Source organism: Halictus rubicundus, chromosome 9 (assembly GCF_050948215.1).
Source record: "Halictus rubicundus isolate RS-2024b chromosome 9, iyHalRubi1_principal, whole genome shotgun sequence".
Classification (NCBI taxonomy): Eukaryota; Metazoa; Arthropoda; class Insecta; order Hymenoptera; family Halictidae; genus Halictus; species Halictus rubicundus.
The window spans coordinates 2,953,980-2,975,876 of NC_135157.1; the positions used below are offsets into that span (position 1 = coordinate 2,953,980).

General features: G+C 37.1%; 1 protein-coding gene across 1 annotated transcript in view; it reads right to left on the reverse strand.

Annotated features, from left to right (window-relative positions):
* Neto (Neuropilin and tolloid-like) overlaps positions 1-21,897 on the reverse strand; it is a 281,903-nt gene that overhangs the window by 109,182 nt on the left and 150,824 nt on the right. Inside the window, exon 3 of the mRNA XM_076793432.1 lies at positions 2,418-2,863. Within this exon, the coding sequence (XP_076649547.1) occupies positions 2,418-2,863 (446 nt within the window). The remainder of the gene's footprint in view (positions 1-2,417; positions 2,864-21,897) is intronic.

The window sequence follows — 21,897 nt, forward strand, 5'->3', positions numbered from 1 at the left end:
TTTTTTCTCAAGGTTAAAAATTTTTTATTGTATCCTATAGTACTCATCGCGAGGAACAAAAGTCTCAAAGAAACTATGGGTCTCAAGTCAACTGTTGTCTTAAAAAACGTCTTTAACTTTTCGTAAACTATTTTATTCCAAATGTCTACAGGGTGTCCCAAAACGGCATAAACGAGGAGGGGTTGATTCTGCATGAGAAAATAAATCAGAAATATAAAATAAATTTGTTTCATTCGACGCCTCGTTCCAGAGAAAATCGACTTTGATGATCCGTCCAGTCCACGTGTCTAGCGTTTGTAATTTTTACACTCTAATTTTTCGAAAAGGAGGAGTCAAATGAAGAAAAATTATTCTATATTTTCGACTCATTTCCTCATGTAAAATCAGTCGCTCCACGTTTATAGAATCTTGGGACGCCTTGTAGACATATGGAATAAAATAATTCACGAAACTTCAGTCGTTTTCAAGGGAACGGTTGGCTCATAGTTTCTTTGAGACTCTCGTTCCTCGCGATGAATACTATACGATGGAAGAAAAAACGGTTTGACATTGAATTTCAAGGTTGTCAAGTTTGCGGCAACTTATTAAATGAATCTTCACCGATCGAATGGTGAAGAATACCCCTACATTAATCCACGCTATGTTACGCTGTGCCTTTTTTTCTAGACATTTTACGTCTTAAATAAGTAAGTAATCAATTAAAAATGCATACCACCGTGTTTGTACATGTCTTTGCTATGTTTGTCCAGAGCCTTTTTTTTCGATACGAACGCTAAATCTCTCGAAATTAAGAGAATCTCTCTGCGGCAGCCATCTTGTGACGTCATATTTGCTTCAGAAAGCGAGTTTTCCGCCGAATATTACAAATTACTCCACGATGCACATACGGCCGAATGACCAAATTATAAGAAGACTGCTTAATAATTATCTTCGAAAAAGTAGCTACTTAGGCTTAGTTGGGGTCATAAAAAAGGGCAAGGGTCCATAGTATGTTAATTAAAAAAAAAATTAAATAAATTAAAACACTAAATTATTTCTGTATGTTTTAGTGAGATATAATATGCAATAAGAATATTATTTTACAACCTCATTGTTATTTTCATCATTATCATAAGCATCATCAGTAGCATCATCATCAAGCTCATCATCGTTGCTTTCATTACCATTCCTATAGAAAGTAGGCATTCTTAGCATATTTAATACAACCTGATTAAACTTTGCTTCTTTTCTTTTTCGGTTTTTTTCGCATACTTTATTTCATCAAAAGTTTCGAAACAAACACTTTAACTATACGTTTTATTTGTATTATACAATGTTTAGAAAGTTCACTAACACGAAACTTGTCGAATATATACTTTAGCAATCGTTCATTACACGTAAATGACGAAAACTTGAAAAACTGTTCACTTCTTAACACATCAAATAGTTCTTTTCTCGTAATTTTCATTTCCTTTACAGCGCGGTCGACGCGACTACCTGTAAACAATCCGATCTATTGATTTATAGCGCAAAGATGGGGACTCATTTTTTAATTTTTTATATTAGTTATAAGCCATTTTTTCGAACTAGTAAAGAAAAATCGGTGTACTATTTGGAACTTTTTTATAACTCTAGCTAAAGTAAGCATATCAATATTTTTTAACCAAAAATAGTATATGATAGAACATACTATATTAACAGTATGTACAACTTATCTTTGTGTTAGCAATAATTGCAGATGAAAGTACGTAGCTGACGCTTCAATATCCATGTAGGAAACTTGGCGAATTTAAATTGGAGACGATAGGATAAACGCAATTACGTCGTCAACAATACTGGCGCAAACAACTGAGATTCGCCGTCCGAACGATATCCTCACTTTGCGCATGCGCACCAACTACTATGTTGCGTTAACAACAAAAATTCTCACGCTATATTTTAGGCCGTTTCTTAGAGTACGTTATGATGGTATTTGTCATTAGTTTAGAGAAAATTTTTAAATCTACTTTTGTCGCCGTAATTTGGTCATTCGGCCGTATGTGTGATGAGGTAGAAATTCGCAATTTGGGCTCTAGATAGACGTAGATTGGACTTTTAGGAAACACAAGTGACCACTTTTAAACTGCTCATTGCAATATTGAAGCGTCAATTTGTCAAGATTTTGACCCTTGCAAGTTCATATACGTATATTGCAGAGAGATTCTCTCAATTTCGAGAGATTTGGTGTTCGTATCGAAAAAAAGGCTCTGGACAGACGTAGCAAAGACATGTACAAACACGGTGGTATGCATTTTTAATTGATTGCTTACTTACTGAAGACGTAAAATGTCTAGAAAGAGGCACAGCGTAACATAGCGTGACAGTCAAGGCCAAATGCCTGCCGGCCCCCTTAAGAGTGAACAATGGAAGCTCGCGATGCAACGCGATGTACGACTTACGTTATCAAAAGTTCTCGAGACGTTCATTTCTTCGAAGCTCGATCTTGCCGTCGTTGATTGGATAAACGTCCGTCCAGCGGATAGATTTATCTTCTGTCTGATGTCGGGCGAGATCCCCGAGGGCAGGCTCGAATTTTCACGGTTGGTTTTCACTTTCTTCCCCGGATTGCTCCTGACTCCCGAGTCGGCAGCATTCCGATGCATTTCGACCTGACTTCCGGTGACCGTTTTCAGCATCCCGAACGGGACCCGGTCCGGCGAGTTCGAGCTATCTGCGTGCCAGGAACTTGTCTGACGGAACATTCCGTCGGCCCTGCTCGTCGCCGTCGTCGTCGTCGTGGTGCTGGTCGACGACCATGCAAAGGATCGAGTGGTCCTCCGCACGGCGTACGTACTCCAAAGTGGCTGCTCCGTCTCGCGTGTGGTTTCCGCGGCCGTCCCACTGACTGAAACATTAATGGACAAATACTTTCCGTTACTGGATGCTCAGGAAATCCTCCTGCGCGCCGCACAGTGATCAATTTGGACGAAATCGGACGAAAAATAATTGCCAAATAAATGGTGAAAAAAACATTTTTTCCAAATGACAACATTTTTAGTGGACACTCTTATGTTTTCACTGTAAGCTCCCTAAAACTCATTTTCATCGGTTTGATAGTTCTAGTCTTACAATTTAATGGAAAAAGGGTGATACGTTTTTTTACACGTCTGTAAAATAAACAAGTTTTAAAATATCGAAAAATCCATTGAGATTCGATTGATACGTCATCATCATCGGTGAAGTATTTTTTTTAAATAATACAGCATTTATAATGTTTTTCTCCCTTCGTGCGGCTACGCCACTGTGTGCCGCGTGCCGGACAATGGGCAATTTGGACGCAATCGGATTCAAAATCAAAGAACTTTCGATAGGAATGAGGTAGAGCGATGAAATTTTTTTAAAATGAAAGCTGAACCTTTGTGAAATATGGGAAAAATAGAGATTCTTACCATCCAATCATTTCAACGAAAAAATGACTTCATTAGTTTTTGTCACAAAAATCTATTTTTTGCAAAATCCTGAGGTCGTACACAAATTTTGAGACCAGATTTGAAATTGGCGTGAAAAAATCTATGGGAAATGATGTATAGTATGTTAAAAAAAAATTTTTTCCGCGTGTGGTATTGGAAAAACTAAAATTTTCCTGAATTTGTTCGCGTTTAATGAATTTTCTCGAGGTTAAAAAACGTTCGTACCACAATCTCTCTATTTTTCCCATATACTACAAAGTTGCAGCTTTCATTTAAAAAAAATTTCATCGCTCTACCTCATTCCTATCGAAAGTTCTTTGATTTTGAATCCGATTTTGTCCAAATTGCCCACTGCGCGCCGCTCCGACGTCGAACCTCACTCACTACCCCTACACGATTTTCACAAAACATCCCTGGCCTGTAGAAAAGCCAAAAATAGGAACTACGTATCCTTCAAACGGTGGAGACTCGAAGCCACATTTAACCCTGCATTACTCACATCGGGTAGCTAATCCCCAGTAAATCGAAGACGGTCCTTATTTCTTATTAATCTAATTATTGCTGAACAATTCACTACTCAGACTACACATAGTTTCGAGATGCAGTGGTAGTTACTATTTTTCTTTTATTTGAGCAGTAGCAATCTCCATTACGGTTACTTTATATGCACAATGGTATTTATACTTTTCTTAAATTCTATCTCTTTGATATCAAACGGAAAAATAACGTGTAACTGTCTGCGAATTTTATGATGTACGTAATAATTAGACTGGAGGCTTTTATGCAAAATAAAAATTGTTTGCATTAACTAACACACACATTTATTTTTTCCGGAATAATTTGATTAAATCGAAAGTAATATAACAGTAGTTCTACATTTTTTAAACATTTTCATTATGTTGCATTTGAAATCTAATACTTTTTTTGTCATGAATGCATAAAATCCGCAAACTGTTAATAATATGCATTTCATATAATTTTTGTTGTAGCTAGACTGCAGGTCATTATTCTAGCACATGCAAAGATTGTTAAAATCATTTTGATTAATCCGTATGATTATCAAAAATTATTATTAGGATATACAGGGTGGTCCACATAACTCTTAACAGCTCAATATCTCGAAAACTATGCCATCGATTTTAAAGTTCTTGGTCTTAAATTGCATGGATCTGAAGGGCCTCTCTAATTACATAAACGTGAAGTGGCGCCCCGCTTTTCCTTTAAAGGGGGCAGGGGTACCTTTTATAATTTTAAAAAAGAAACCCCTATAAAACGTTACGTATTTAGATTCTACAGAAAAAAACAAGTAATTTTTGTTTGAAACATTTTTTTTGTCAGATGTTTCAATAATGAGATATAACAGTTTCAAGTTTCGACTTGTACAGTCGGGGATCGCATAACTTTTTCGCAGTAAGTAACGATGAAAACGTACAGCGAGCTTGTTCGTAAACAATACTGTAAAAAGCTAAATATGCACCACTACTCGGGGGAAGTTACCGGTCGTTTTCCCTTTTTTCGGAGATACTTTTCCTCCTTCGGAGATAACTTCGGAGATACTTTTTCATCCTACAGAATAAATTCATTATCCATTTCCTTTTTATGACAGTTTCTTCTGCTTTAAAGCATACTAGCATTACGTGTAATATGAACGTAGTATCGGTGGAGATAGAATAACTGGAGAACTCTGCTGGGTTTTGAACGAAGTCTGGAATGTTTGGCAAAATAATTGAAAGGGTACTTTTCATGTGACAATAACCGGGCTTCCTAGCAAGATGATAATGATCTAAAATAAATAAAAAGATGTAACATCGCTTTTGTACCATGCTATCAAAAGATATTTCTAAAATTCCTTACAATTTTTTAATCTCGATAAGTCAAGTTACATTTACATTAAAAACGTTTTAGATTTCTGTCGACCCAGTCTGTAATACTCGTCCGTGAACAACAAATGTTGCGAGAACGTTTCACTATTTTGTATTTGTAGAGTCCCCACACTCCACCGAGAAAATCCTGCTCACTTAAGATTGTTTTCATTAAGACTGATGTGTTTCTCCTGTCCAGCCGTTTCTACCGCCGGTGTTTCAATGTTTTCGTACTCTTCGTTGTTTTTACAATTCCGAACTGTTAAGAAACCTCATAATGCACCACTCGGTACAACAACTTTGTCCGTACTGCAAAATCCCTGATGCAAAAACTCGCCAGGAAATCTGTTGCTAACGTTATAATCCCTGCTTGGTTGCTTCATGTGCTGAAACTTAGAACAAAAGCTTTTGAGGCAACCCACAGAAATCGTGCGGTGTATCAAAGGGATTCTGTAAGCCGTATTAATGTCCATAAGTGGCTGAAATATCCAGAATGGGCACCAGGAAACTTGAAAACGAAGTACGAGATGGACACTCTAAAATAATGCAAAATCACGATCAGAGACATTTCAAAACTTTGCTAAAAGAGTAATTTTAATGTCTGCTTGTGCTTATATAGGTAGATCATTGTTCAATTTTTCCATGTAAAACAACATGTTTTATCGAAAACGTGTTTCCAGTCAGCTTCGTAATTGATAACACACACTTTAAATCAGAATAACTATTTTATAAATGGACCAAATGATTTCAGTTTTTCTTCTAACCTAGAAGCACTAGTTCACTGGATGATATGTAATGAGAATTACGAAAACAATAATAGAAGTTGCTTTTTACAACTTTTTTAATTGGGCTTGTAACGAAAATTTAGAAAATGTGTTTTGTAGATTCATATAAGCTATAGAGTAAAATTTCATCGAAATTGGTGAATTGTTTGAGAAACTGAAATTTTCACGATTTTTAATCCCTTCTGACTCATAAACAAATAGACCAATTTCGATGAAATTTTCAGCATCAATACAACTCATATGAATCTACAAATCACATTTTCTAAAATATTCGTTATAAGCCTAAATCAAAAATGGTAAAAAGGAACTTTTACTATTTTTTTGTTTTTTACGTAATTCCGGCTAAACCTAATTTTTACAAAATGTTCTTTACGTATCATCTAGTAAACCAATCCATCTAGCGATGCAGAAAAACTTAAGTCGTTGGGTCCGTTTATAAAAAAATTATTCTGATTTAAAGCGTATGCCATCAATTACGAGACTGATTATATACAAATTACTTATCTACTCGATAAAAAATTGTATCGCTTCGGAAGAAGCTTATCGAATGAAACGAAATCTATTTCAATCACTGGTGGTAGTGAAATGTTGCGAGAATGCTAATTCTTGCGTGCCTTTGAAGATTACGAGCCAGAATGCGCGATCGCGCGTGGAAAATCGAACAGCATTTGTATAATAAAAATATATGGCGCTATAGTTATTCGAGGAATGATATTTCACCGAGTTGATAACGCGGAGCAATGGGTCGTATCTTTGATAAATCCCCTTTCGGTTTGTTTTGTGGTTATCGCATTTGCACCTCGAATTTGTTCGCCAATTAAACTAGCCCGACATGGAAAGTTTCGGATTAATGGAGGGAATCGATCGCTGTTGTTGGCAGCGTGTTTGAATAGAATTTATCCAACCGTCGACAGCGAAGCATCTCGACAGAGCCGCAACGTCGAGCATTTTTCCGACCGATAACTATGTATACCACATTGGAACTACTATCCAAATTCGTAACTAATGTTGGAACCATGGACTAAAATCGTATTGGTTATAAATAAGGATTATGAGTAACCGAAAGTTTTTTCTCCTGTTGGTAAATGTTATAGTTGGGAGAAATTCATTTCGATCACTTATAACAGTTATTGATGAGATAAATTTATTTCGATCGCTCATATCAGTTATCAATGAGAGAAGTTCCTTTCGATTGCTCATAACAGTCATTGATGGAGGAAATTTGTAATAGTTATTATTAAATAGTACAACTTTCAAATGATAGAATGCGACAATAAAAATTTAATGTGACTAACATGAGTTTTTCCAAATTTCCTCCTGACAAATCACACCGCAAATCATTTAACGTTAATTTTAGAGCAGAAAAGGTTCGTTCAACGCTAACCTAAGTTGCGGGCACAGCGTGTATGATGCACGCTAGTTTTGATAAATACAGGAGTCTATATTTCTGATTTTCCTAGGTGAAAAAATTTTGAAAAATTTTTTTTCACATTTTTTGTTGTTCTTATGATCTATTGATTCGTCTTGTTGTACGAAACCTTCTCAATGAATTTCACAGACTTCTTCCATCAGAAAAAGAGTAGACAACTGAGTAATTAAATAAGCAACTGAAATGAATGTTCTTATCAATAATTATTATGAACAAGTGAAAAGAAATTCGATCATCGATAACTGTTATGAGCGATCGAAATAAATTTCTCTCATTGATAACTGTTATGAGTGATCGAAATAAACTTATCTCTTCGATAAATGCTCTGAGTAAACGAAACAGTTTTTCTTCATCGATGACAATTATCGAGGAGGATCTAATTTTTTGGACACTAATGACTGTTATTTGTAACCAAAAAGTATAAAAATCGATATTTTTTAATCATTTTGTTTTTCGAATTTTTTTCTTTATATTTTGTATATATTATCTTAAATTTCAATAATAATCAATTACTAATAACGATTAACCCTTGTATTAGTGATTTTTATCGTAGAAAATTTTAGAATAACTGTTATTATATATATCAAATGACCGTTTTTGAAATTTCGTTTAGAATTTCTTCTATACAACGTTACTGTATCGCCATGTAACTTATTGACTTTTCCTATAATATACATGCAACCCATTTTTCAATGTTCACAACTTTCTTTATTGTTTACTTTCCGAAAAAATTTCATAGCATGTCTTTCTATATTAAGATGCATATTTTTTTTAAGCGGTCATTTGACCGCTCATGGTAGGATTAGGTATACATGAAATGTCGGTAGGTTTAGTGTTAAATCCAAAGGGCTGTGTTTTCCTCTTGGTTAAAATAGCCTTAGAGAATGGAAAACGACGACCGGGTCAATTTTTTGTTTCTGTTAACTCATTAACACTTTATCTATCGGAAGCCTGTTAATACTTCGAGTGCTACGTCCCTTTTTGATGTTATTGTATTGAGTATGCCGAATTTGGTTAGGATCTGCAACATGCTAGACATTTGGAAGGGTGCTTTCAGTATTACCCTTCTTAACTTTTCCAATTTTCATTCCGATAAATGAATTACTTTTACGTTATGGCATTTTTGAGATTGTTAAGCTGACAGTCAAAGCGTTAATTGGTAATTATAGAATTTTCAATAATTATGCTGTACCAGAGGAAGCTTAGAACCCATCTCTTGTACAATAATCTCAAATGTAATTATTAGATTGCATTAATTAATTAAAAAATTCACAGCCATGGACCATGAACTTAAAAAAATTATGAGATAATCTAATAATGTGTTAACGTATTCAGATCTAGGTCATACGTAGGACTCATCTTTTTTATCCTTGTCAACGCGTGTTCCTATACGTTGACTGTAATCCCTTGGAAATTGGATCTGCGGGTTCTCGCGATCAATTGTTTCTCCGAGGAGTTCCTGGAGGACGAAAAAGGAACGTGAAATAATTCGCAGAAAAACAATCTAACACTGGAGTTGCCAAGTCCGTCGAAATGAGGGTGTTCCTGACAGACATTAATATGTAAATGAGTTTATTCATTTACATACTTCTGTGACTTACTCTCATTTCCTCTTTTCGCCTTCCTTAGTCGTACGCTAGTCGCAGCTGATTTCATTGGTGAATGCAGAATCTTTTATAAACATTTGTAAGCAGCCCTTCTGATATACAGTACATGTACAATATATTGTTATACAGAGTGAGACACCTGAATAACTTTTCGAGGAGCACATTACGTTGTGTACATAACTTTTTTCCAGGTAGAGATGCTTAGGAGATTTGAAGGCCAACTTAGTCCTTCAAAATTGAACCACATATTTTTGAACTCCTGCGATCGTACCCCTTCTGGAGACTACTTCAACGATACAGTGGTTCAAGGTCATTCAAGGTCATTTAAGGTCACAAACATAAAAAAGGATGAAAAATAAAAATTCACTGTAAATGCTTACGTAATGGGACATTTCCAGCTCTATTATTGAAATCAAGCTACTTGATTTCTTAAATAATGGGAATAATGAATAATATCTACTGATTTTATGTTATGTGCGTAATTAATATCGTAATATCGACGTTTTTCCCCCATGAGTTAAATAATCTCTTATACTAAATGAACAGTAACTGACTAATTTAACCGCAGTAGTTGAATAATTTATCAGTGAACCACTGACGCACTGTAACTATTTATTCGTTGATTCCTTGGTATGTAAGACGAGAGATGGTTGTGCATAGAGGTTGCGCAGCAATAGTTTGCGAAGTTGACCATTTCACTCGTGTAGTGGTCATTCGAAGATGCGGTTTAAGCAACATGCCGTGATCGAATTTCTCATTGCTAAAGGGATTGCTCTAATGTACAAACCCGAAGTAGCCCAGACTGGACAAGATTAAAGGAGCACCTTTAAGGCTATTGATCTCAAACCGGCACAGATATCGAGAGTACAATTACGATGTGGCTAGAAACGTAAGATTGACAATTCTTCGGCTGATCACGTAGAATGGTAAACGTGAGGAATACCACAGTAAACGGGTACTATTTTCGACATTTTTCATTTATTAAAATTACTTTCATAGAAGCTGTAAACTCGGGGGATATAACTTTTCATTAGACCCTTGTAATGTGTACATGAAATTGACGTGCAATGAGATTGGACCTCGTGATAATGACGGTTCTGTAAAAGATAATGAAGCATCCGCGCGGACAAATTAAACGGTGCAATAATTTCCAACACCACGTCGAGTATCAAGGGTGCTAATTTTTTTATCCTACAAAGAAATATAACATAAACGAATTCTGCGTACTCATTTATTATTTGGACTGCACGTAGCATAGGTTTCAAAGTGCGAACTTCAAATTACATCAAATGTTTGTTAAATCCTGATGAGAATGTATTTATTCCCGGAGACTGATATTTCACGATAAATGAAGATACGGTCAGGTTTTGATGCAAACATTTTAATACAACATAACTTTAAATAATTATGGAGAGAACGCGATGCCGACCATGTGGCTACAAAAGGAAGGGACAGAAACGAAACGGAAACGGAAAAGTATACCGAGGGAAAAAAATAAAAAGGAAGAAGCGGCCTTGGTGACGTGGTCACTGTTCGTTATGTTATTCAAACTGGGCAAGTGGATTAGTAAAATACCAATAGAATAGAAGACGTGGAATTTTTCTCGATCTAACCAACTGGAAGCCGTGCCTATTTTCCATTCTCGCTCGCGTCTATAACGCTGCGAACGCTCGACATTTGACGCTGGTCGACCACAAACGAAATCGAATCCGAACCAAGCCGTAAATGAATTTATCATCTGTCTGCTAGTTCAATTGCCGCGAAACCGTGGCAGAAATGCCGTAGAATCGTGTCGTGCGAATTCGAATTTGCTCGAACGTCGAAACGACGCGCGACGCGTGCTTCCCGAAAACTTCATTATACAAATTGATTTTCTACTGCTTCAATTCAAATATTTCACTCGATGCCACCACGTTTTTTCTACGACCATCACGAAAAATAAAAACCTTCAAAATCTCCACGATCCCCGCTACGTGCGTAGAATATTTTATTTTCTATTTTCCCCGTTCCTATTCGCTAATTTTCCACGATTTTTTCCCGTAAAAAAAAAAAAGAAAAAAGAACACTGTGCGAATTAAGTCGCGAGCGGGTCGTTTAATCCGTCTTCCGTCGCTGCTTAATCGCGTCTGCCGGAACTCTCGAATTGCATTAGCGAAAATGGGCACGGGTGGCCCCGACAATTTCCACCCCGGGGGGATTTTTTTTTCGAGCGTTTTCAATTTTTCTTTTTGTTGTTTTTCCCCACCCCGTCGTCCGGGCGAACATTCTGTATATTTCGCGTTTCGGCGTGTCTATTCCCTCCCGGCAAAGAAAATTCGAAATGGAAGACAACGGCGTTCCGTTTATTCCGCCGTGTCGACCGTCAAAGTCGATATACGATGCTCTTTGACTTCTCCGAGAGGGCTTTATCGAGGGAAAACATACGCGTGTACAAAGCTGTCTTGGAGTATCGCAGTCCCGCCGATATATTTACGTTCGCCGATGTTGCGGAACACGGATTGCGCGTCCTCCCCCCCCCCCCCATCCCTCTCTATGACAATATGCTCACCTCCCGTCGAATACTTTATACTTTATACGTTCGACGAGTCTCCTAAGTGATTTTCTCTGTGACGTTCCGACGGTGTACATCAGTGCGCAGCTGCGCGAGAACAGTTTCGGGAATATCAGGTGGCTGCGTTCGCAAAACATTCGAGGGGTATACTCGCATCGTTTGCAGTCGGCAACATCCACTCGGTAAATCACATTCTTCTGCAGAGAGAATCGTAGCCGAGGAAATTTATACGGGGTTCAATAATTTCGGGTTCTTGGGGGGCCGGGATCCCGTTTCGAGCCCTCGAAAACGGAAATTAAAAGGTTCCGCACAGTGGATGAAATTTCTATAGGATCAGTACTGTTTCCAATCAAAACTATTAAGTATCGTGTGTTTATGTCACGTCGGACGCGAACACCCGCAATAACAGGCGGACACAATTATTGTACATACAGTGTGTTCACACTATTACTATTAATAAATATTAGAAAAGAATGAAATAGGAAAAAGTAATACTGCTTTTTACAAGCAACGTAATGGCGTATGTAATCTTTTTGCGATTGCACTGTTTAGTTAGAAATGACGGTGACCTTCAATGCTGTAAGTATGTTTTTGATATTATATGGAAGCGTGTGTCAAGACAAATTCGTGAAATTATATTTTTAGTCACAAAACTGAAACAAAATGCAAGAAATGTATTCTATTTGCAACACAATTTCAATTTATCATTTTTGAGCTGAGAAAAGAAATTCGTGAAGATCCGCGTAAAGCGATTGCTGTTGCAATTATTACTGATTATAAAGGGATTATAACACGTCCCAGTTTAACATCTTTAGTTTGCGGATTCGATAGAACATTTTTACGAAATTGTAGCCATTCAAAATATTCAGAGCCGCTTTGCGGATCAGGATTTTCCGCTTGTGCATTCGCCGTAGCCGGTAACGAAAGTATGTAACGCTCAAGCTACATTTGTATTCAAAGGTGCGTAAGCCATTTTAAAGCCGAAAGGGTTTTATCCGCGCTGTACAGTCAGAAACATTCGCGCGCCTTTGAAAAAGATTGATTTTTATGCCAGGATCTAGCGTATCCAACTGCTCGGCACGCGTCTGCATCAGAAGGCGAGGCATTTCGGGCTTGAAATGCGTTCGCATGAATGTATGTAATGCGCTGCCGAAAAGGGTCGATTTTTATGGACAGACTCCGCGTTTGAAACGCACATCGGCGCCTTGTGGCGACGACGAGCTGCCAGCCCGTGCACACGAATGCTAATGCAGTTCAGTTGAAGTACGACTTTCTTCATTATACGAGGGTGAGTCAAAAGTTATCCCCACTGTGCCTATCGAATTATTTTAATAAACTTTAAGAAAATACATTACTTTTTGCCACGATCTCCTTTCTTCTCAACATACTTTGCCAATGTGCCAGCAAGCTTTTGCACTCCTTGATAAAAAAATGATTTTTCACAATTGCTAAGAAAACGCTATTGTCAAATTTTCGTAGGAAATGAGTCTTTTTAACCAACTAAAAATTCTTGTCATTTTTCTATGAATTCTACGGAAGTTTGCAAATTGTAAATGCACATCCAGCAGCACAGTAGACAACGTAATTCAACACATATTTAAAAAATGGAATTGTTGCGATTTTAATGATAATTTAATTATAGTAATTGCACCTTTGTAATGTCACAGCATAGGTCTGATGTATACCATTTATTTTATACATTTAGCAACGCAGCGTTGAAATTATCATTCACTGACAGGCACAATAATTATGTTTATCTTATTTAATGTCAATTAGATCGTAATTGCAATGATGTGATTGGATAATCTTTTCGTCATTTGGGTAATGTTCATGCCATTGCTCTAATTCCAGTTAATTTCGTAGAGTTATTTTAAATATAATAATTATTACCTGCAGATACAAGCATTGGATAGCAAACAGATAGTGAATTAAATTGCATGCTATTGATTGTGAATAGTTCACAGATGTTTATATACGCAATTTTTGGAACGTTATTAAATTCAGACATAGTTGCATGGGGGAACTCTCAAATCTCATCAATAACGCACAGAAAGATCATAATACAATTTAAATATCTGTTGAATTATTAATCATTGTAATTTTTTACAGTAATACGTCAAAAAATTTTCGTCTTCTTTTAACTAAAAAATATCGTCAAAGTCTTCTATATAGAGAATATATAATAAATGAACTGCGGATCGTTATGCAAAATTAAAAATTGTATGCCTCAATTGTAAGAAGCAGTAGCTAAACAGAAATTTCATTCTACATCTGTTAAAAAAAAAAGTTCTTTCGTTCTTTAATAATTTTAGCAGGCCGAAAATAATACATCAACACCCTTCGACTCTTTTAATGTTTCTATTGTAGCGAATTGTGGTTAATCATTTTTGTCACAAATGCATAAAGTCCGCAGTCTATATTTTTGATATCGGCTTCCTCGCCGATATCGATCTCGCTCGCTTTTGCTCTGTTTGGTTCGCCCTCTATGTTTCTATTCACTTTCACTCCTTTACCGTTTCCTAAACGCGCAAAAGGATCGTCGAACCAAGTGAAATACTCCTCTTGCCCCTGCGTCCTTCCTCTAGCAATTTTCCAGCTCATGTCAGTACAGTAGGTACTTGAAGCAGAAAATATGTAAAAGGGGAGAGAGTCCTCGATGATGTGGCTGTACTCTTTGCATGCAATGGTACCCTCGCAGTCAAGTGAAACGCTAATAAAACGTCCCACCTCACATATTCAAATAAAGTAAAACAACATCCACATAAAATATTTCCCCATACTTCCCGTGGCTAAATGAGTTCTGTATGTAATCGATATTGCTGTATTCCGTATATTTCAGATCTGTTTTTCAACATAATCGACTGACGGACCACTAGAACAGCAGTGTTCCATATTTGATCGAATTTTAATTTCGTTCGATAATTCCTAGCAGAAAATGAAAATTCATACCCGATATGTACAGATCTAGAGTGAGGGATCCAATTACTGTGCCTATATTAATTATACTTATTTTGAAGATATAATGAACATTAAAAAAGAGATACAGTCGGGGACACATACTGAAAATTGAACCACTCATCTTGAAACGTTTGTAGCTCATTGCAACGTTGACCGATTTCGATGAAATTTTCAGTATGCATATAAGTTACCGAAATCTACAAAACACATTTCTTAAATTATCGTTATAGGCTCAAACAAAAAAGTTGAAAAATCATCATATTTTCATTTTTTTTTATCATTCCAACTAATTGCAATATAAAGAAATGTTTGTTTACTCATTGTCTAGCAAACTAGTCGATCTAACAACTAAAAAGTTATGCGATTTTTAAGTGTGTCCACTTAATATCGTCCCCGACTTATGTAACATATATGTATATTAACTGATTTTAATGAAAAAATTTAATATCTCTTTTTTAACCTTCATTATGCTTTAAAAGTAAGTATAATTAATATAGGCACAATAATTGGGTCCCTCTTTATTCTGAGTCGAAAGAAATGATACAGGATGGTCCACACAATACACAATTTGTACACGTTGAATATTTCTGTTACTTGTAATAATATGAAAAAAATGTCTACACAAGTTGCATGACATAGAGGGAGAAATATTGTGATGTAAACGTGTCTTATGTGTGTGAAGACGCTTCGGAGATTTCAAGGTTAATACGAGTTTATTTATTTAACAGGAGTTAAAGTCTGTCTAAACATGTGTTGACCTTCATGTGTCCTAGATCTAATATGTAACGAGTTTTTATGTATGTAATTTTCCATATGTACTGAACATATTCAAGTTCAGGGACATCAGTTCGATCACCCAGGTAGTAAGTATTGAAAATGATTTCGGTAATATCTCGTTAACTATTAGATCTAGGACATATGAGGGTCAATACATTTTACCACAGACGATACAAAAGGTAGGGCTTTCCATTAAAAAAAATTAAGGTGACTTTGAAATTGTGATTCCATGCAACTTTTGTACATATCATTTTTTCATATTATTAGAAATGACGGAAATATTCAAGACATAGAAGTTGCGTAGACCACCCTGTATATTTGGTAGCGTATTTGAAATGTCCATTAAGAATTTGGCTCGTTATTATACGGTTAAGTAACTGCCCGTAAGTAAAGTGTTAGGAAGAAAATGAAAAGTTACTGAAAGGCGATAACGAAGATGAATGACGAGTGAATTCTCTTTCTCCCAGTCAACAGATTAACTTATTATATTGGACGATTCCAGTAAAAAGCATAATAAGCGTTAGAGTACAATATAAGACGTTCGTACAATGAACACGTTCATTTCGATTAGAAATTCTAATTTTTTTTCTGAGAACGAAAAGCGTCCCAACAGACCCCTTTTATTAATGGAAGATACTGTATGACTTCTTTATATGAAAATCTTTAGAACACTCCCTTCTGGCATCCGTTAATTAAGGTTCTGATAGGAAACAGCCCGGATAACATTTCATTAACCTCTTTTAGCGAAAATCTAACTGAGGCCTGGTTTTCATTAGAAGTAGAAAAAAATATGAGTGTGACCCTACGTGAGATTAAGTTTAACACAGCACCCCTTTCATTTTCAAGGTATGTAAACCCGTTCATTTTCATCCTCTTTGGTTCAGTAGCGTTCAGTAGCGTTCAGTAGCTGGTCAGTAGTCGATCAGTAATCATGCAGTCACGTGTAGAGTCGCGTTACACGCATAAGAGTCAATTCTAGTGAGATCGGGTTAAAGTCCCTTTCGAATCAAATCGTAACCTTATGGATTCCGTTAGTTCGGTATAGATTCTATTTGGCATTCAATAATTGCTCTCTGACTCCGCATTACCAGTGCGTCAAAACCGTGCATCATAGGTAACAATTTCTTCAATTGTACACTTACTATAAATTCATTCGCGACACAAATAACAACACTTCTAACAAATTTCACTACAGAATATATTTGTCTTGTTTGTTAACTCGCTTAATTTATAAACCCTTAATTATTGCCCAATATCCTAATCTAGTAATTGAACGTTCCCACACGATACAATCTTACCGCTCGGATTGTATCAATTAAATTATATACAGGGTGTTAAAAAAAAAGCATTCAATATTTATATGGTATATAGGATACTATGTACTGAGTAAAAAAGCCTCAGTAAACATAGGTCAAAAGGTCAACCGTTTCTGAGATATGAACATTATTGTTTGCTAGCATTATGATCAACTTCCTTCCATCGCATGCGATGCTTACGGCAGTGTTTACAAACCGCGTTCTGAATGTCCTCCTTCAAGTGCCGACAGTAGATTTCATCCAGAATCAGTCAGTTCTGTAGCGGAAAATCATAACACGTGGAAAATTTTCTATAAATATCAAAAAGCCAGTAGTAAATGAATCATGATGTTAGCAAACAAAAATGTCTCAGAAACGGTTGACCTTTCGACCTATGTTTACTAAAGCTTTTTTACTCAGTACAGTGTATCCTGTAGACTATATAAATATTGAATGTTTTTTTGAGCACCCTGTACAAGTTACGAGGCTTACTAACTATCCTAGTGGGTCCTTGAATTCGCATCAGGTTCGCCCGCGACACACGTTAATCCAACAAAGATTTCTCCAACCTAGTGACTCCCCAGTTTCGCATTGGTTGCGTCCACGAAAACTATACCATCGTAGCGGATCCCCGATTTTGTATTGGATTCTTCCGCAACCTAGCAGCTCCCTAGTTTCGCATCAGGTGCGTTTGTGAGTTATCCAACTCCTAGCGGATTCCCAGTTTCGCATTGGGTTCATCCGCGCTGTTACACAACCTCCTAGCAGTTCCCCGGTTTCGTACCGTGTTCGCCTGCGTATCTCTCCTAGTGACTCTCCGGTTTCGCATTGGGTGCGTCCGCGTACCTAACTAACAAATTGGAACCATATTCCTGGGGTAATAACCCCCTCGTCGGCCTCTCGCACTGCCCGCAGCCCTGGCTCGTAACGTTTTCTATCTTTAATAATAACTGTGGTATAAATTGTGTCGTGTAGGCAGTTTTCGTAAAACTCGTCCAAAATGGCAAACTTTGATGGTCTGTGTGTTTTAAACAATTTCCAAGATTACAAAATGATGGCTCAACCCCCACCTCCCATTTTCACTTGGACTATATAGTATACTTCGATGTCATAAAAATTCGAAACATGGTCAAAAAAAAAAAAAAATAATCGGATTCACATGCAATGATCCCATTTCTAATGTGAATATTTCCTTTAACACGTTGACTGCCATGTCACCCATATGTGGGTGACGGAATTATTTATCCAAGTTTTAAAATGAATTTTCACGTTGATACATTCATCGTACCAAATTTGATTAGGATCTGTGAAATGCAAGGAAGTTGGAGGACAACTCAATATCATACATTTAATTTCTTTCAATTTTTATTTCATTAAAAAACTTACTTTGACTTTATGAAATTTTTGAGGTTTCTAGTTTGGCAGTCAAAGTGTTAAAAAATTACTAATATTCTCGTTTTTACGATATATGTATAATTTACGTATAATATAGGGATGAGTGATGCTGTTTCACCAAGAGGGAGGAACGTTTCCTATCTTCATGATGTTCTAGGGGAGAGATACCGATAGTTTTCCTAAGGAACTGTGGAGGCCCTGAAAACATTTTTTTTGTTTCGTGCCATGCACAGCAGGGAACTGTCAACGCGCTCTCGAAAGGCCATCTGGAAATGGTCAGACGTTCAAGACAATGGCCCAGCCGTGCCGAGAAGAAATATAGTTGAGAACACTGATGTTCCGTTGACCTAAACCCTACATCCTGGTTTCGAATCTAGAGGCCATACGTGCAGGATCTCTTCCCCGCCTTGTATACTCTGACCCTAATGCTTACATAAATAAGAAAAAGAATTAGAAACAATAGAAGAGGCAATAAAGAAAGAGTGTTAAATGAGTTTTCAAACTATGCATATGACTGGAGCTATTGAAAACAGTTCACAAACTCTTTTCGTTTTTGCTACCTTCGTTCCAATAGCCAGCAAGCTGAATAATTACAAAGTAGCTGCGAATGGAAGCTCTTCGAAGCTGGGCGATAATTTGCATGTACGTACTGTGAGTCAAGCTTAACAATATTTATATTAGTTGCCGCGATGGCAAAGTGCTGAGCAGCGGAGTATTGGCCCCTATTTATAATTTCCCATGGGATAGCACTTTGCGGAACAGTCTAGCCGCACCGGCAACTTCTTTTCCCTTTTGCATCGTTTAATTCACCACCAATTCATTCTCTCGTGTTCGAACGCGTGCGTGTTACGCACTTCGTTTTATTAATTAGCGGCGTGCGGTATTTAACCCAATTAACAAAACGACCGCCGCCAGTTTCGCTGTAACGAATGGACCTCACCGGAAATTAACAAATAGAAAACGTCGGACTCCAAACACACATAGTTTTTTTTTCCATCCAACGAGATATTTTTTCCCGTGTTAGCATCGCGTGAGTGGAGATAAATAACGCTAGTAGACGCGCTACGGAACGATGGAAATTTCCAATATCATTTCATATTTCAACTTTATGCGCATCTAAAGTCCGGTACTGTAGGCCTCATAGTACTCATTGATAGGAGTAGAAAATGATTAATTAATCCTAATTGTCTCTAAAAGCCAACCTTTCCGTGTAAAATCAACTTTTATTATTTATTGGCAGATTGTAGATTTTACGTATTTATAGAAAAATTGAATAGTTGACATTTAAAACTACAGGAAAATTAAGAAAATGTTAAGATGTCAATATATTATTCTTCATCTAGGGTAAAACTATACAATACGCCCCGGTTGACAAAACGCTTCACCATTGTATTACGCATATTAGTAAGGATACGCCGTTGCAAACTACACGTTCGAACCTACCTCAGTCGCCCACAGACGCTGCTAAGGTACATGCGTAATTATTACATTGCATCGAAAAATATTCAAAACTTTCGAATTTCGGCTTCTGAACAATTTGCGGTGAGTACTAAACAAATTCAGCTTTCTAAGTCACTATTTCTTGTATGATAAATTAACGTGTATGTTTAAAAAGTAGAAAAACTAACCTCTTTAAATCGATATTACCCACGCCTCTTGTCAATGCTTTATTGCCTTTACGCCGAGGCGCTTTGTATCCAAGAATTTACAAAACGCCCCAATCGTTATTGGATAATACGCACCACCTTCAAAATCATATTGTTTACGTATTATGACGCATTTTTAGTCTTAATTTTTAATAGAAATGCCGCGTAAATATGTAAGGACTACATTAAGGGCATCATGGTCTGAGAAAGATCTCAATGAGGTAATGGAGAAGGTAAAAACCAAACAAATGCGAGTTAACGAAGCTTCTAAAGTGTTCAGTATACCTTCAAGGACTCTAAGAAGGCATATTAGTACAGGAAAATCTAAAGTTCCTTTAGGTCGTTCAACAGTTCTTAGCAAAGAACATGCTAAACAGAACACTGTTCTTTAGAACATACTAAAGATTTAGCCAAGAATAAACGTCCTGAAAAGAAACCAAAGACAAAAAAAAAGTACAGAAATACTAAACCCAAGACAAAAAGAAGTAAGAATAGAACATCTTCTTCTGAAAGTAGCAATGAGATAGAAGTGAATAAGGATACTTCAGAAGAAGAAATTTCCGATGAAGACACTAATAAGTGCGTAGAGTGTACTGAATACTATTATTGTACTAAATCAACAGAAGACTGGATACAATGTACATCATGTTTAGCTTGGTTACATGAGTTCTGTGCAATGTACAATCCTTTTTGCAATCGTTGTGGTCGAAAAGCCAAAAGAGCAGCCCTTAATAATTAGATATTACTGCATTTTTGTTCGTAACTATAGTATTTGTTTAAACTTTTATAATACTTTATTAAGCATAATATACCTAAAGTAGTGAATAATTTGTGTAGAGGCGTATTGTCACATGGACGAGGCATTTTATCCGTCTATTGTGTTACAACATAAAGCCTAAGGTTAAACCTAAGGTTAACAAAAATAATTATTTTCTGATACTTTTTATTACTTAGTTGTGAAGAGAAATGAACAATTTATGTGATTTGACAGATAAAATAAAAAATTACTGAAAATTATTTTTTTTATTGATTTCTCTTTAAAAATGGGGCGTATTGTATAGTTTTACCCTACCGAAATTATTAAGGGAAGAAATAACATTCTATTTCGTTTCTATTCCTCGCAATCGATGCAGACAATTTTTATTTTGTAGAAAGATCCGCAGTTCAATCGTTACGCGGGAGGTACGTAACTGAATCTGGACACTATAAATGTGATATCATTAATAGTTAATAAATGTGATACCATTAATAATTATCGACATTAATGTGTCGATCAAGCTTGGTTCCAGTGTCGATCAGCAATGTTACCTATTAATGTTATGGTCAAACTCTGTTCCCGGCGAACAATCGGCCGAAACAGTGTCGGTGGAGCCACAGCATCAACTATTTCCGTGTAACTCGAAATAAATTGCCGCCGCAAGATCTCGTTGGCCGACTTCGAAGCCGATGGATCGAAGTTAGAGGAGAAAAGTTTCGGCTAATCGGCTGAACTTCGCCGTGGCCAGAACTCAGTCGGATTTGACGCGAGAACGTGGGTCCTCTTTATGCGCCCGTGAACGTGTGAATATCGTTGGCACGGATTGGATCGTGAAAACTTCCCCAGTTACCGTATACCTCGAACCGCCGCGAATTTTTCGGGGAAAACAGCCGGCCGCCGCCGTTTGCATACACTTACCCCCTTCATCTTAACGCCTCACGGGTCCCGGCTAACTTGGATAATTCCACTGATAGCGCGATAAGCGTGTGTCTCAAAGTTACTTGCTCCGGGTTTAACCCTCTGGGCCTCTTCGTTGGCTTTGATTACTGGACTGCGGATTTCATGCAGTTATAAGAAAAACTTGTGAGCGAAATTTAAACCTGAACCCCTTGCATTATAGCAGAGCCGGGCAACTGGCGGCCCGTGGGCCGCACACTGTTTCTCTCCTCTGTTCTCCAAGTGTCGCCAAGTGATATCAATTTGGGTATATGTTTCCCTCCTCCTTTTCCCCTTCAACTACAACATTCCACCACCATGAGCACACCCCATCGTCCCCCACTAAGACCGTAGACTGGTCACGTGACGTGCAGTGTGGTACCGCGCGCGAATGAGGCGACCCTTGGTGTCCCACTCAATCCCCGTCGCGCACGCGCATCGTGTCACATATTACTCCAGTCATCAAAGAGG